The following is a 17,538-nucleotide window of genomic DNA, read 5'->3' on the forward strand; positions in this document are numbered from 1 at the left end:
CTTCAAGGACATATTTTAAATTTTAATTATTAAATTTAAAGTCTGTATTTTTAGAACTTAAAAAAAAATCAGTTACAAAATTTTCTAAGGTTTCTGTGTTTTTTGGTGGAAAGGTAAAGTTATTGATTAACTTCATTGTTATCGACTATTGATTATGCATTTAAATTTTTATAATTAATCATGAAAATAATAGGAATAAGGTACAAATGCTTCAAACCACAAAGGAAATAAATTGGAATGGAAAAAAACCTCAAGCAGTAAAAATGAAGGCTAGAAAAGTTGGAAAACAGAAATAGTAGGTTAAGAATATTACTCTGAATTTTAAGAATTTTTGACATGAATGGATATTGAATTTTCTTGAATGGTCTTTCTGCATTTCTTGAGACCTTACATTTCTTCCTTTTATCATTAATATGGTGAGTGGCATTAATAGAATTTTTAAATGTAAAACCAAATTTGAACATCTGGCATAAACCTGATATGGTAGTAAATTCAGTCTGTAAACCCATGAAATTCCAGTAAAGGAAGGCAGGTGCCCACAGGAGAGATTCTGGCTCCAAAGTTTCTGAATTTCTCTGAATTTCTGTTTTATCTTTATTTGGACAGGTTCTGAGGGCATCAATTTCTTTTCAGCAATATTTCACTCAGGATTTTTAGTTGTTTTTACCATGAGATAGTTCTTTAAGTTTATCTAGTTCACCATTGCATTGGAAATAGAAATCAAGTGTGCAATTTTGTAAGTAAAGAAAATTGGATATTATTTGCTTCACTCAAAATATGCATACTATACATAAGTATTCCTTGATGATTGTATTATCAAAATGCTCTATGATTTTAGTTTGCTTAAAGCCAGACTGCCTGTGTTCAACCTTGGCTCTACATTTTCTAACTGTAGGACTGAGTTATTATTACTCAATTCCAGAAAGTGTAAATTGAGAATTTTATGCAGGTCTAAAATTTACCTCTGTGTGTAACACAAGATTCAATAAAGCACAGTGCCAGAAAGTTTATTAGAAAGGGAGCAACTGCAATCAGCCCCTAATCCAATTCTGACAGAGTTTCCCTTTACAACAAATAGGTTCCAGGTGATGGGCTGATGTTTGGGGGACACTGTTGTTTACTTTAGTTGAAAATTTTCTTAGAAGAGAGTGTGTTTTGCTCAATTGGATTCTATGGATTCACTGAAGATAAATTATTTCAACTCAGTTTTTTCAAATTGTCTTGGAAGATATGGGGCAGTATACTAGGATGCAATGGGGAAAATCTTGCGTAAAGAATCAGAACAGTTCTGGCTCTGGTGCTTAGAAGCTGTGTGAGCCTCAATTTCTATACGTATAAATGAGGATAGTAATTTCTACTTCAGAAAGTTGGTGTAGGAGGAAATAGGATAATACATGTAAAATGTCTGGCACATAGGAGGGACCTCAGAAATCTTGTTTCCCTCCTCTCTTCCTTCCATTGACGAGAAATCTAATATATTTATTTGTTTTCCTTTCTGAATGAATATATTCAAAGTGAAGTTTAACTTTAATTCTTTCATTCAAAACCACATTCAGTAAATGATTTTAAACCACCTATAACATGTCAGGGACATGTTAACCCTGAGAAAATAATGACAATAAAATAGATATTGTTCCTGCTATTAAAGAGCTTATAGCCTATTGATTTGTATCTTCTAGTGTGTATCTGGTGTGTAATTTGTCCATACAGAGGGAAAACTCTAGTCACTTGCAGCCTCCAGTTAGACGGGTCTGACAATATTTTAGGACTGTTATTTGGGTCTTGTATTGTGTTAGGTGTTCTACTGAGTGACATGATGTAGTATTACAAAGACCCTGTGTGAGGGCCAGGATTGGCTACATAATCACAGGGCCCAGTGCAAAATAAAAATGAGGCCCCGACTCAAAACTATTAGGAATTTCAAGATGATGATAGTAGAGTATCTAGTTAAGCACAAGCCTTTCTGAGTTTGGGGGACTGTGTGATTACACGGGTTATACCTCCAGGAAGTGGTCCTTGTAATGACTATATAGAGCCACAGAGGCTTGGGAAATTCCTTTAAGATCAGACTTACGTGGCTGGGAAAATGTGAGCTGCAGAATCAGATGAAGGCATTAGATCAGTATTTCTTTTATTTTTTAATAGCAGAGGTGGAGAAATACTGTGACACCATCCAGGATTAACTACTTAATTACACAAATATGTACTGAGTGCCTGGGACATGCCCAGCACTGTGCTAGGAGCGGAGGACACCCTGGGAAAAACAGGAGACAGCGACCTGACTTTTGAGGACGACAGGTTCCCATGGGGAAGACAGATAATAAATAAGGAAGCAAATACATGTCACTGATTGTGGACTAGTGACATCACTTTGAAGTAACTAAACTGAGTTCAAACAGGGAAAAATAGGACAGAGGACATAATTTTTAATGGTCAAGAAGGACCTCTTGGGGGGTGCTGTCTAGCATGGGGTTTTAAGGCACTGTGTTTGGAGAGAAAGAATGAATTCTGGCTCCTTCACTTGCTATTTGTGGGATTTGAGGCAACTCACATAACTGTCCTCTGCCTCAGTTTCCTTATCTGTAAAACAGGGATAATTATAGTATATACCTCCTAAGATCCACGTGAGAATTAAATGAGTTAAGTACTGTGTTTTTCAAATTAAAAATAAAACACAGGCTTGCCAGTCAAATAGGAATCAGCCTTTCAGAGAGCTCCAAGAGGAGACTTTCTGGCTAAAGAAACAACCATTGCAAAGGCCATGGGGTATCACAGAAGCCTGCCAGAAGGCCACTGTGCAGGGACCACAGAGCAGGGGACAGACAGAGAGGAGACAGGGGCCAGATCTGGAATTTGAAAGCTAATTTCCTGTATGAAAGGTAATGACTGACACTAACTCACATAAATTGGACACCAGAAAGAGTAATTAATCTGAAACAAAACCATATCAGAAATAACAAGAGCTAGCTTCCCATGTGTTTTCTTTGGTAACAGATTACAAACAATTTTTCCAACTCATGAGTGAAACTATCAGCCAAAGAAGTAATTTAGGAAAACTGAAAAAAAATAAAAAAACAAAAACACCCAAATCTCTGACAGTAAGTGTTACACTCCTAATACAACACAAAAGCTCCTTGGAAAGCCCACAGCACAGGATCAAAAGCATCTCTAGAAATGGACGAAAGGTGGTTGCGCCACGTACAGTTTTATTGTCCCATCCTTTACATCCACTTCACCGCCACCCACGTCAATACTTTTGCAGACCAGGTGGCACGAACAGAGCAGAATCTCTTTTTATCTAACAGAAAAACCAATTTTCTTATGAATCGACAAAACGTAGCCAAATTCTAAGTACCTCCAAAGGCTTGCATCTTTTATAAAAGAAGAAATCTAGAAGAGAAAAAAGCCAACATCTCAGAGGAGTTAAGACAGGGAGAGATGGCAGGAAGGCTTTATAAAAACTGTACCTTGAGCAGCTAACTCTTTCCACCTCTCTTTGTTCTGCTGGATGATGTCGACCAGGTTGTTTTTGAAGCTCTTCAGGTCCACACTCGCAAGGGAGTAGTCTGGGGAGTAGGTTCCATCGTTCACGGTGCCTTTCATATTTGATCGTCTAGAGGAATTGGCAACATGTGATCCCGTAGAGGTGCTGGAGCCAATAGTAACCACCAAAGAAACCAGAAAATACCAAGGGCAGGATATAGGATGAGGGAGCAAAGCCTGAAATGCTTTACAAAAGCAGCCGGAGAAGCAGTATGTCAGGTGCTCAGGCTGTTTTAAGCACGTATCAGTGCTGCTAACCTTCCTTCCTTCCTCCCTCACAGAGAGGGCTTAGGGGTCTGTCCTGGATTCCTGGGGCAGCAGGTCAGGGCCCACAGTGTTATGGGGGTGAGGCCTAATGAGAGCTGCATAACCTTGAGATGAGCATAACGTTGGTGGTAAGTCCACTGGTAAATTCACCAGCTGGAGCTCAAAGTAGGGTAATGGTATCTGCCCCTCCCTCCATTATGTAATCTCCAAGCTAACCTGGATCTTCCTCAGGGAGAACATTCCCTGCTTCCTCATTACAGCAACATTTAGGGAGCCTGTTGGTGTGCTATTAGGAAAAGTGTGTGTTCAGATGGGCAAGAATTTAGCATGATTTTTCTGCAACTGGCAGTTTTAAATAATATCCCTTAAATTTATCAGTGATAAAAATCTACCTTGAAATACTTTAAGTTGTGTATACAATGGACTTTGCTGTTACATGTTATACAGATCTTCTGTATTCATGTCATCTAAGTGGGTAACTTTGATGTAGGCATCTTCGTAGTCACATAAGTGTTGTATGTTAGCAAACCAACACAATGCCCCTCTCCCAACTGCTCACCACTATTGGATATGTTACTGTATCCAGGACACAATCCATACATCTCAACAAAAATTCAAATAATTTTATTCTCCTGAGTAGTGAATATGATTCTTAGTACTTTGATATTTTTTGTAGTGAATGTCAAGTTCCCAATTTCAAAGGCAAATGCAATATAATACGTAGCCACTAGGTGGCAATACTACCTAATAATTCTAAGAATTTCCTGCCCAATGTAAGAAATAATCATAAGAAAAAGGGAAACAATTCAAAAAAGAAAATATCAAACCTGTTTGCTCCATAGGAAGGAGTTTTTGAAGCTTCCTCTATGAGAGGAATAATAATTTTCTCTGTTGAGTCTGTCAGAAGAGAAAATGTTGGCTCTACTATGAAATCAATGAAACCTACAAAAGCAAAAACATAAATAAATTCATGTTACAATTTCCTGAATTCTAAAAATAGTAATAATGAAGAGATTCTGATGCTCCTGATAGCAAGTTTCAACTATAATATTGGTTCAGCCTGCCCTTTGCAATTATTTTTAATCCAATAACACAATCTTTAGAGAGAGTTTAACTGTTCTTTATAAAAATAACCTCTCAAGCAGGGAAAGCAATAAAATTTAAGCTTGCTAACTCAAATATACTGAGCTGTGTACTTACTATTCAGCCTCATATTATTGCTAACAATAACTTCGGATCTAACCAGAGTGAATATATTTTCCTCTGTTGAACAGAAAGATCACTACCTTTTCTGAAAGTTTTGTTGAATTTTATTGACCAACAAGAAATAATATCTAAGCTCCCCAAAGAAACTAAATAATTGAAGTTTATTTCTCAGGCTGCAAGAAGGCAACCACTTTTTCTTCTCTTCCTATATCAGTCAGAGCTTTGTGCCAGTGTGTTAATATTTCAAATTGCTGTTTATTACTCTCTGGATGTAAAGCATTAGTTTGCAGTGTATTCTATCGAATCAGCCAGAGAACAGTAACATCTCTGGGAGACATTATTAATCCCACCACTTTGAGGTGTCCGGATTGAGTAAAGACTTTTACATTTAAAGTGCTCATCAAACTAGAAATGACACACACAGAGAATGGCACATGGCCCTTTAGGGAGCATTTACCACCTGTGTTTAGGTGGCAGCAGAGACAAGCTCTGTGTATGTTCAACACCCTGAGGTCCCAGGAGAGGTGCAGTGCTTGTTGCCGTAAACACAACTATGAGCAATAGGCCACCATCTGAACATAAGGGTCATACTGCAGGGAGGCTTTTTAAGTGACACTGTCCTGGGAAACAACCACCTTTGAAGAGTATCCCATTCATCAGAGACTTGGAAACAGTAATTCACATTTCAAGTAATTGGCTCTATCATAGCACACGTTAAGGTGCATTTTTAATTAAAAAAACTTCAGTAGTTGCCTTCAAGTTAAATAATGCTAACTGATCACCCAGGGTGTTATTTCAAGTTTTGTTGGTGGCTTTAGATGCCTGGGATCTAGAGATTGTCAAATGAGGGTCACTTCCCCTAACATGGCAGCAATTTACAATACAGCAACAAGCCTCCAAAACATCCATTCTTCTCAGCTTGTCCGGGGAGGGCCTTAGCCAGCCACATTTACACCTGCTAAAGGACGAGAGGCACCTGTGTTATGGTATCCAGGAAACGAGCTGTTGGAATGTGGGTGGGAAGGGAGGCAAGGCAGAGCAAGCAGCTTTCTAACAGCCACTTTGGAGGAGGTAGTCCTTGAGCAACTAGCCAGTTAAGGTGGTGAGCCTTATGTTTATTGATCATGTAGTTTAGTAATGAAGATACTGGCTCAGGGAATAACTATAACAGATATTTGAACCATGCAGCATAGCAATGTTTTAATCATGGGCTGGACTTGAAGTCCCCAACACAAATACAAATGAGAAGAATGAATATGGTTAGGAGCAATATCATTTTACAAATTTCCTATTATTGGCTTCTCTATTCATATCATAAGACTTTTTTCCCCAAAAGAATATGAGCTAGTATATTAAGCATATTATGCAAACTTAGTGATAGAACAGATACATTAATATTTTTCATTGGATTGGACTATACACAAAGGATTAAATTACAAAAAAGGTAATCAGCAACAAAACAACAAAAAATGCTGTCTCTTGTACCAGAAGAATGCCTTCTATTTTGTAAAAGGATTACAAACAAAATCACAATTATTTACTAATACTGCTTTGTTGAACTCCTTTGTGAGAATGTTTCAAAATTCTTATTATGCACCACCATACAGATCAGTCTAAAGATCAAATTCATCATGAATATGGAGTGACATTTTCATGGATGAACAACACAGTGTATCCATTTGCAGATGGACAGGCACACATCCACAATCCACGACCACCAATCTTCAGTATTACCTATTTGGGACTGGGCCACCATCGTTGACTTTCGATCACAGAGCGGGGAAAATGGAAGCCCTAATTCAGCTTCTTTATCTCCCTGTGGAAAGGAAAGCCTGTTATTACAGACTTGGTTTGGAAAAGCTCAGATAAGAGCAACTTAGATAGAAAGCCTAAAAAGGCTTTTATTTCTTATTTATTTATTTATTTAAAACCAAAGCTGTTGTCCAAGTGTATATAACTTTGCTCAAATGGTCTCCTCATGGGGACATGTTGCATCAAGGCTCATACTGCAGAGGTTAAAAAAAACAGGAACATTTTCAGCACCTGGAGACTCTGCATTGGTATCCCAACCCCTTGATTGTAAGGAGATAAACCTTTGCTCCTTGGAATTTTCTTGTCACCATAAAATAGTCATCTCAGTATGTTAGTTGGCATTGAATTAACAATCCAGCGCATAGATTTTTCTGCTCTTTTTTCCTCCATGCCAAATACATCAGCAGATCTGTAGTATCAAGACTTCATGATTGGACTGCTTTTTTAATTAAAAGCATATGGGCACTTTGAAACATATTTCTACTTATTAACCAAGTTTCATTGAATCTCCTACATAAAGTAATGAGAAATATCTTCAACATTCTTACATTCTGTGCGCATGTGTTTTATATTAATCTATTCTTCTCAGAGAAAATGGAAATATCAATAATTTTTTATCATTTGATCTTATTATTCACAGATTAATTGATCACAAAGTTTAGAGAATTCCATTTTTGCTTGGGTTTAACGTCATAAGAGGTAATATGATTTCATCTTCTGAAATAAAAGTGGCTGCTCTGGGCAAAGCTTTATTATTACAAAGTTTATCAAACATTGGTTCTTTGCATTCAAGGGGATGTGCCTATAAAGAGAGAAGAAAGAGGATCCTTTACCTGCTCTGGTTCCTGTCAGTTGCCTGGCCATTGGAAAGAATGCTTTGGGCTCTATTTTCTGCTAAGCTATTGCTGTATAACTTCATGGGGGTACATTGGCCTTGCAAAATACTACAACTTAGGGTATATGTTCAGGTTCTGAAATCAGAGGACAGAAGAGAGTGACCTTTATTTTGCTTTGTGGCAGAACCCATGTCACAGGGCAATGCCTGTCTGAGGACTTCAGTTTCCTTTCAGCCTGCTTCCTCTCACAACTTTTCACCATGATCTTTATAACATCAACTCAATATGTGGCTTTAAAGTTTTTATTGATGATGTTTTCTGGTGCACTTCCCCTAAATCATGCCTCTGACTATGAAGGGGCAGAAAGTCTGAAATCAGAATTGCTTGGGAAAATCTAGATATGGTCATCAAAGGAGTAGGCAACATAGCTACAAACAAATGTTATACTATGTCACAACTTAGAGAAAACGGGGAGAGAATCTGGGACCTCTCCCAGCAACCTCTGTCATTCCCGGAGAGAATAATGACATCCATTCCACTTGAAATTAACATTTATACTCGGCTTAAGGGACAGATGGAGGGGAATTATTAGTGTCACTAGCTTTACAGCCACAAGACACAGAGCTGAATCACTGCTGTTCAACAGGTCTCTGTTACTTCCGACACATTGCAGCCTTTGCTGAAACGAATTCTCCTCCTCTGTTACCTAGTTCAGTGATTTCGATGGACTCATTTTACGAAAAGAAGATGTAATGGTATCTACCTAACCAGACTGTGCTGAGGTTTATCTAAGATAATTTACATGAAGCCTAAGGACAGTGCCTAATATTTAGTAAATAGTTATTAAATGTTAGCTAGTAAGAATCATAATTCGTAATAGGAAAAACAGAGAACTGTGCAAATTAGAGGTACTTATGATGTCCAATTCACATTTTGGATGGTGTTAAACCGTAGCAAAAAAGGACTAATGCTTAACTTGCAGGTAATGGAAAGGCATTCACTTTTACTCCTCTTTTTCTAGATGAAAGTGACATGGCATAAGTTCCACTTCTGAAAGGTATTTTGTCAGCAGGGATGGCTTGGGGTAAGTTAAAGATGACCCTTGTGCTTCAAATCTGAATAAACAGGAGACTTTGGTGCCACTGATAGAAACAAGATGATCTGGATAAGGGCTTGATTTAAAGACTATTATGGATTAGATTTTAACACCTTGAGAATAAAGTAAAAGAATGACATCATTAACAGTTTGTTCAAACATAAATAATAATATTACTATTATTAAAGTAGAAATTAAGCTACTTATAGACTTCATGGGACAAGTGATATTGGGGGTACTTAATTGATATATGCAAAGATGATCAATTGGTTTTATTGGTGAAGGTGTTGGTGATATTTTAATAGATATAGTTTTATATTATTTAAGTTCTTGGTTTGAAATGGTCACTTGGGCCTCAAAAAGGCATTTTGACAATTCACCTTCCATGAGTTAAATTTCATAGGATGCTGGATGGCATTTATATAGGACTTAGGCATTTGACAGACATTTGCAGAGTTCATCTTCCTATACATAAAGTGGGAGATTTTATAGTCCATTTGCTTCTTGAACTCCACAATTGATTTAGAATATTTAATTTCCACTGCTAAGCACATTGAATGCTAAAGTGCATTAATTATTTAATTTATTTATAAATATTTCAAGATGCTATTTATCCTTTAGGATGAATAAAGGCCATGAGTGCAAGATTAGTAGGAGGCCCTGTAGCCAGACTATGAAGGAGCCAGAAACCCAAGAGAACAAGGGAGGTACTCCTCAGGGAGAGGGAAGGATGTAAAGGGAGAATCAGGATCCCTGAGTATAAGTTTGACCAACTTTACAATTTTCCTTACTCCATCCCTGAATACGGAACATTTGCTTTTCATCAAGATGAAATCAGAGGTCAAAAGCAGTAGACATTGTGTAAGTCAACTAGTTTATATTTCTCTTGGAGGTTATACTTTCATTTGAGGGTGCTACCCACAGAAAGACAAAAACATACTTTAAAAAATCAATAACACACTGAAGATATGTATGTTCTGATGCACTGAATCATATAAGTGGTTACCGCAAAATTATAGGTCCCTAAGGTCACTAAATCCAATTAATCAACCAACCACTTAATTACACCCCGGGATCTCTGCATCTATTCTTGGTGATGAGCCTTGAGGTGAGGAGGTGGAAAAAGTGGCTCCATCAACATGGAAACACAAGGCATCCTCATGTGTTCGGGCCTGATAGTTTACACCTGTCTCAGCAATCTCGCTGGAGGTTCGTTGAAGTCTCTTCTTTGAGAGTCTCCATAACAAAGACCTAGTACAGACATACCTTGCAGATATTGTGAGTTTGGTTCCAGACTGCCACACTCTAAAGTGAACATTGTAATAAAGTGAGTCACACTAATTTTTTTGCTTCCTAGTGCATATAAAAGTTATATTTACACCATACTGTAGTCTAGTAAGTGTGCACTGGTATTGTCTAAAAAAGCAATGTACATATCTTAATTTAAAAATACTTTATTGCTAAAAAAAATGCTAGCCATCATCTGAGCCTTCAGTGAGTGGTAATCGTTACAGAGTCCTGCTTCAATGTTGATGGCTACTAATTGATCAGGGTGGTGGTTGCTGAAGGTTGGGGTGGCTGTGGCCTTTTCTTAAAATAAGACAGCAGTGAAATTTGTCACATCAACAAACTCCTTCTTTTGTGAACAATTTCTCTGTAGCATGTAATACTGTTTGACAGCATTTTACCCACAGTAGAAACTCTTTCAAAATTGAAATGAACTCTCAAACTCTGCTGCTGCTTTAGCAACTAAGTTTATGTAATATTCTAAATCCTTTGTTGTCATTTCAACAATCTTTACAGCATCTTCACCAGGAGTAGCTTCCATGTCAGGAAACCACTCTTTTTGCTCATCCATGAGAAGCGACTCCTCATGCATTAGTTTTATTATGAGATTACAGCAGTTTAGCCACATCTTCAGGCTCCACCCCTAATTATAGTTCTCTTGCTACTTCTACCACATCTGCAGTTACTTCCACCACTGAAGTCTTGAACTCCTCAATGTCATCCCTGAGGGTTGAAATCAACTTCTTCTAAACTCATGTTAATGTTGACATTTTGATCTCTTCCCATGAATCATGAATGTTCTTAATGGCATCTAGAATGGAGAATCCAGTAGGGTTTCGATTTCCTGTGCCCACATCCATCACTGAAATCACTATCAATGGCAGCTGTAGCCTTAAGAAATGTATTTCTTATAAGATGAGTTGAAAGTCTAAATTACTCCTTGATCCATGACCACAGAATGGATGTTGTGTTAGCAGACATAAAAAAAAAAAAACATTAATATTGTTGTATGTCTCCAGCAGAGCTCTTGGATGACCAGGTGCATTGTCAATGAGCAGTCTTATTTTGAAAGGAGTCATTTTCTGAACAATAGGTCTCAACAACGGGCTAAAAATATTTAGTAAACCATGTTGTCAACAGATGTGCTAGCTATCATCTAGGCTTCATTGTTCCACTTATAGAGCACAGGGAGAGTAGACTTAGGATAATTCTTAAGGGTCCGAAAATTTTCAGAGCAGTAAATAAACACTGGTTTAAGTTAAAGTCACCAGCTGCATTAGCCCCTAACAAGTGGGTCAGTCTGTCCTTTGAAGCTTTGAAGCCAGGCATTGACTTCTCTCTAGTGATGAAAGTCCTCGATGGCATCTTCTTCTAATAAAAGGTGCTTTGTCTGTATTGGAAATCTGTTGTTTAGTGGAGCCACCTTCATTAATGATCTGAGCTAGATCTTCTGGAGAACCTGCTGCAGCTTCTACATCAGCCCTCCATATCAACAGTAAGACTATTTCGCATTCTTATCATTTGTGTGTTTACTGGAGTAGCACTTTTTATTTCCTTCAAGAACATTTCCTTTGCATTTACAACTTGGCTATTTGGCTAAAGAGTCCTAGCTTTCAGCCTATGTCAGCTTCATGTATCACAAAAGAATTAGCTGAAGGAGGAAAAAATTCACTTAGCTATCAAATTCACATAGCCTAAAATATAAACACATTTTAATGGAAGTGACAATTAAAAATGTTTTTAAATTGTATTGACTTCTTGTTACCTAACACGTTCGAGAAGAGAATGAGAAGCAAAAACCTGTCTCCTTTACCAGTGGTTATTTTCTTGGCTTGTGCCTCCACCTCTGATCTTTCAGTCCCATCAGTTACAGTTGACAAATGGAGCATGTTCCAAATGCACCCATTGGAGTCAAGGAGCAGGACACCTGCGTTGAGCTGTATGAACACTCAAAGTGAGGGTGTTAACTGTATTGCTGAATACCACACGAGTGCTGTGACACGTGCCTTGGAGATGGGGACCTGCTTTACCTCCTTTATCATCAGCAGATTACTCAAGAGTTGGAAATAAGAACTTCTCAAGACTGAAAATTTCAGATATAACTCTTATCTCTTCTGGTTACAACTTCTCATGGCTTTAGAAGGTGTACCTAAGTAATTACACCAAGGATTGGGATAACACTGATGAGATTTTTAGGGATGATACAATAGCTTTGTATCCAGAAATTGGCTTGTCCTCCAGAAATACAGTGTTTTTAAAAATCTTTTAATGTCTATTTAAGCCCATTTGTTAGGTAAAATGAACTTGGTAGAAAAATTAATAAGAAATTGATTTAGAAGTCAACACATCCCAAATTTCTTCTTATATTGGATATATGTGTATATATACACACATCTGTATAAAATCACATACACACATAAGCTTTATCATTGCTTTTTAAAGTTCTAAAATTAGCTCTTTCCTTTGAGTACTTTTTTGATTTTTTGAATTTATATCTAGTGTCTAATTTTTCTTAAAACCCATTGAATGAATTTCAAGTCTACTGCTATTTCTCCATAGCAAAAGGAAAAATGCTTCTCTTAATTGTCTGCTTTCTAAACTTTGGTTGTGTTGGGAATGTGTTTTAAAAATTGTGCTCAGATCCCTCAAAGGTTTTAAGTGACTATCAAGTGACAAAATATTTCATAATCAATGGCTCTCTTGATACTTTACCTTGGAAAAACATAAAGCTTAAAGTAGATCAGGAGGATAACAAATAATATAAATTCCTCACATTTGCATCATGTCTATAGTGTAAAAAGACCTCTCACATTCATTCTATCATTTCGCTCCTCACAGCCATCCTGGGAGGAGACAGAATGGGTATTAATCCCTTCTTATAGGTAAGAAGGTGAAGGTTTATATCTAGCACAGCTGGAAAGACAGAAAGCTAGGTCTTAAACTTGGGTTTTCTGAAGCCAAGTCCAATTACCTCTTACTTTGCATTATTAGGCTTCTTATGTTTGCCCAATATACATAAAATACTTTCTTTAGCAAGAATATAAATGTTTATATTTTTACTGCAGCTGAGGGAAGTGCTGAGTTCTGGGCAGACTTTGTCTTGCCTCAAATTTTTTAGCACAGCCAGTAGATCACATAACACATACAATTTAGATTCTTAGTGCATTCTGAAGGAATGAAGGAATATATTTTCAAATTGCTTTATAAACGTGTTATTTCTACTGAGATTTAAAAAAAAAACAACCTGTTATCTTGGCTAGATCCATAGCAAGAAGTCATTTATCAGCACTGTGGGTTCTACAAAGTGGTAGTTACAGATGGTTATGTCAGTTAAACAGCTCATGTCAAAACGTTCAGAGCAAAGCATACACCAGAGGGTTTCAGATTCATTGTTGCATCCACCTCCAAAAGGCTAAAATGTGTGGTGTGGCTAAGATAATTAAGGGTACTGACAGATTCATTTAGTTAGTGGAAAGCATGGAAAAATTGACTCCTCTTGGATTTAATATCCTATTTTAGTATGTCTTATAAAGATAAACTTGCTTTGTTTGTAAAATATATTTGTCAAAGTACACACTCGTTTTGACCTTTAACTCCACATTCTCCTGTTTTGCTAATTGTATTTCCGAAGGGGATTTCAAAATTAATTGGATGAATGTAATAAAAAGGTACAAACTTCTAGTTATAAGATAAATAAGAACTAGAAATAGAAAGTACATATTAACACTTCTGTTTGTTATATATGAAAGTTGTTAAGAGAGTAAATCCTAAGAGTTCTTACCACAAGGAATTTTTTTTCCTTTTTTTTTTTTTTAACTTTGTGTCTATATGAGATGATGGATGTTTATTAAACTTATTTTGGTAATCATTTCATGATGTATGTAAGTCAAATCATTAGGCTCTACACCTTAAACTTATACAGTGCTGAAGGTCAATGATATCTCAATAAAACTGGAAAGAAGAAAGTTATTTACTTTTAAAAATCTAGAGACAAAAAAATAAGATTCCATTATTAAAACTCAGTCCTGATTTTAGCATGAAAATGTTCAATATTTCACCATGAAGTATTGCCAACTACAGAATCACCTTTTACTGGTTGAGAGAGATCTCACATTTCTAGTGGCTGAAAGATTTTTTTATAATTAATGTCTTTTGAATTTTGTCAGATGCTTTTTCTGCATCTATTGAGATGATGATAAGATTTCCCCCTCCCTTTTTTCTCTTAATACATAAATTACCTTAAATGATTTTTGAATACTAAGCAAATTCAGATCATTATATATACCCTTTTACTATATTTCTGGGCTAGATTTGCTAATATCTAAGGAACTTCACATCTAGGTTCATGACAGATATGGGTGTGTAATTTTTTTTACTTGTAAAGTCTTTGTCAGGTTTTGTTGGGTTATACTGACAATTTTTCCTCTTCCTTTATGTCATGAAAGAATTTGTGTAAGAATGGTTTTTTTTTTTCCTGAAAAGTTTGAGAGAATTCACCATCTCTTACTTAGGAATGGAAATGAGAACTAACAATTGAAGTCATCTAAGTCTGGAGTTTTCCTCATGGCAAGATTTTAAATTACAAATTTAATGTTAAAGATATATGGATTTTCAGATTACAATTTTTTTATTGTGTCTGTTTTGGTAATTTATATCTTAGAGAATTTGGTAATTATCAAATTTATATTGTGTATCATATTCCTTATCCTTTTTATATGTATAGGATCTATAATGATACCTCCTCTTTCATTTATAATTCGTGCTTTTTCCTCTTTTTGATCCTGCTACTAATTTTATTACTTTTTCAGAGAACCAACTGGTGTCTTTGTTCATTTTTGCTATTGTCTTTGTTCTATTTCATTGATTTCTGCTTTTACATTTATTACCTCATTCCATCAACTTATTTTAGTTTTATTTTCTTGAATTCTCTTAGCTTATTAAGGTAGAAACAGATAATTGATTTATACCTCTGTTCTTTTCTAATATAACCATTTAAAGCCATAAAATTTCCTCTAAGTATTGCTTTAGCTGCATCCCACAAATTTTCATATGTTGTGTTTTCATAATCACTCAATTTAAAACATTTTGAAATTTCTTCTTAATCAAGATAAGTCATTTTATCTCTTCATGTTTCTGTTTTTTCATCTCTAAGATGAGAATATTGTTATTAAAGATATTAAAGATATTGTTATTAGAGATATTCATCTCTAGGGTCTGTTTAGATTTACTATTTTCTGATGAGTGGTTGACTAAATGAAATAATAGTTTTTAATTATCCATAGCATGAAGTTTGCCTTTAGAATTGGACACATTTTGACATTTGGTCATTTTTATTTTAGCACAATATGTACTGAAATATTTTTCAAAGCTATTTTTAATATGAAAATATTTGAATTTAGAAGATGCTACCCAGTGACTTTCTCCAGGACTACACAATGCTATTTCAAAGTGAAACCATAGATCATATTCATTGACAATAGGAGACAGAAGCCAAAGTTATCCAAACATAGTAATATATTTGATCTCTATGTCTTCAGAATAAAATCAATGATGAAACATTAAAAATAAAGAGCAATGTTGAGAAATCAAATAATCCAAAAACACAAAATCTAAAAAAAAAAAAAAAAAAAAAAAAAAAGAACTTCTCTAAATAGAACTGTGGCATAATAAATAATAATATGATCTTTGCCCTTGGTTCCTGGCAGAGAGCTTCAAAAACCCATGGAAATTCCTGAGTCATAGGAGACTCTTTGTTATGCCAATTATGTGACTCATGGCGGATCCCCTAGGTAGCTTCAAGATCATCACCAGAAAGATCGGCCACATGATTAGTGGGTGGGAACTTTGGGCCAGCCTGATCTGGGAGGAAAGGAGGACTGGAGATTGAATTCAATCACATGGCCAATAATTCAGTCATGCCCAAGTAACAAAACCCCCATAAAAACCCTTGATACCAAGGCTCAGTGGCCCTTCCTGGTTGAACACACTGGTGTGCCAGGAAGGTGACAAGCCTTGACTCTGTGGGGGAGAGTGCATAGAAGCTCCACCCTTCCAGACCTTGCCCTATGCACTATATCGTTTGCCTGTTCCTGAGTTGTAGAGCTGTATTCTTTACAGTAAAACTGTAATTGTAAGTATAACACTTTCCTGAGTAATTTGACTCATTGTGTTGTAGTACCACAAATGGGAGTGGAAACAGAACAGAAACATGATAGGGGATAAAATGTATACTTATGGTAGAGAACATTGGTCATCCTCCATATTGATGAAGTATAAATTCACATTTTAAGAGAAGACAAGAAAAATTTAAACATAAATTTTCACTCTGCTAGTTTGGGCCTCCTCCCTCCCCTCTAGTGTGCATTGTGCGTCTGCATTGTGTTAACCAGACCTCCCCAATGGCAGAAATACCTGCTCAACCACAAAGATCAATTTTTCTCCTCTGGCACCAGCCATGTAACTCCTTAGAAGATAACATTTCTTTCTCAATCTTGTAAGGGGTCACAATGACCCATCACTCACCTTGTACATACAGACATCTTTAGTGAACTTTATGTACAATACCAATGTATCATTACCCTTAAAGACAGCGATTGTTGCAGAACAGACTGGTCAGACGACCTGGTGAGATGCTGGGCTGCACCTAATGGAAGTTCTTAGCTTAAATTTATATTTATGACCTTATTAGTTTTACCAGCTATATTACTTGAATTCTGCCTATTATACAAGATTATTGTGTTTTGCATTACCAAATGTGTGACTAAGCCTCAGATAAAATTAATGATGATAAGGAGACTTGAAATGATTGATCAAATATACAGTTCTGTAAGATAAACAATTGTAATGGTGTAAATTTAGATATGGGATGAAGCAACAAGAAGGAAACATTTCCTGGACCATAACAGACTAGTATGATAGGCATTCCAGAGGTTTTTGGCCACTGATAACAAGGTTTAGTCCAATAACAGTACATTGAGTGGCCTATCAACAAAATCCTCACCTGACCTGGGGATGAGCATTCTTAGACCACTGGTGTTGAAATGTCTCCCAAATCTTGGTCAAAGTTAAGACTGAAAGAGAGGGATTGTAAAATAAAGAATGCTGCCCACCATCCAGCCCTACAAGAATCAAGTCACTAGCCACTATAGTTGCTGACCTACAGTCACCCTGAAAGGAACTCAGGGCGAAGACCAGGATGAGGCACTTTGTGCTGGGGGAAAACCGACAGAACTGGCCCTCAGTTATATATTTTCAGGAGGAATTTTTTATGCACTTGGCTTCTTGCATCTTCCCATACTTAGAAAAGCACTACAACCATTAACTAAGGTGTCTATTCCTCATGACGAGCAGTAACCTTTTACTGAGATGTGTGCTCATTGCACGTACCCCTTCACCAAAATCACTTATATACTAAGCTCCCCCTTTAGTTCTTAACTCTTCAGAACAATTCTCAGGGCTCTCTGAGGGACTGTCTCCCAGGTTATGATCCTC

General features: G+C 36.5%; 1 protein-coding gene across 6 annotated transcripts in view; it reads right to left on the reverse strand.

The window, feature by feature from the left end:
* The window catches only part of PDE1A (phosphodiesterase 1A), a 300,999-nt gene that overhangs the window by 28,736 nt on the left and 254,725 nt on the right, over positions 1-17,538 (reverse strand). For 3 of the 6 annotated variants that reach the window (XM_014557844.2, XM_014557845.2, XM_014557846.2), the window contains exons 12-14: positions 6,751-6,832; positions 4,638-4,752; positions 3,468-3,649 (exon numbers count right to left, since the gene is read on the reverse strand). In XM_014557844.2, coding sequence (XP_014413330.1) covers positions 3,468-3,649; positions 4,638-4,752; positions 6,751-6,832 — 379 coding nt within the window. The remainder of the gene's footprint in view (positions 1-3,467; positions 3,650-4,637; positions 4,753-6,750; positions 6,833-17,538) is intronic. The other 3 variants (XM_032479873.1, XM_006183029.3, XM_032479874.1) reach the window with 1 other exon arrangement.

Source organism: Camelus ferus, chromosome 5 (genome assembly GCF_009834535.1).
Source record: "Camelus ferus isolate YT-003-E chromosome 5, BCGSAC_Cfer_1.0, whole genome shotgun sequence".
In the NCBI taxonomy this organism is placed as follows: domain Eukaryota; kingdom Metazoa; phylum Chordata; class Mammalia; order Artiodactyla; family Camelidae; genus Camelus; species Camelus ferus.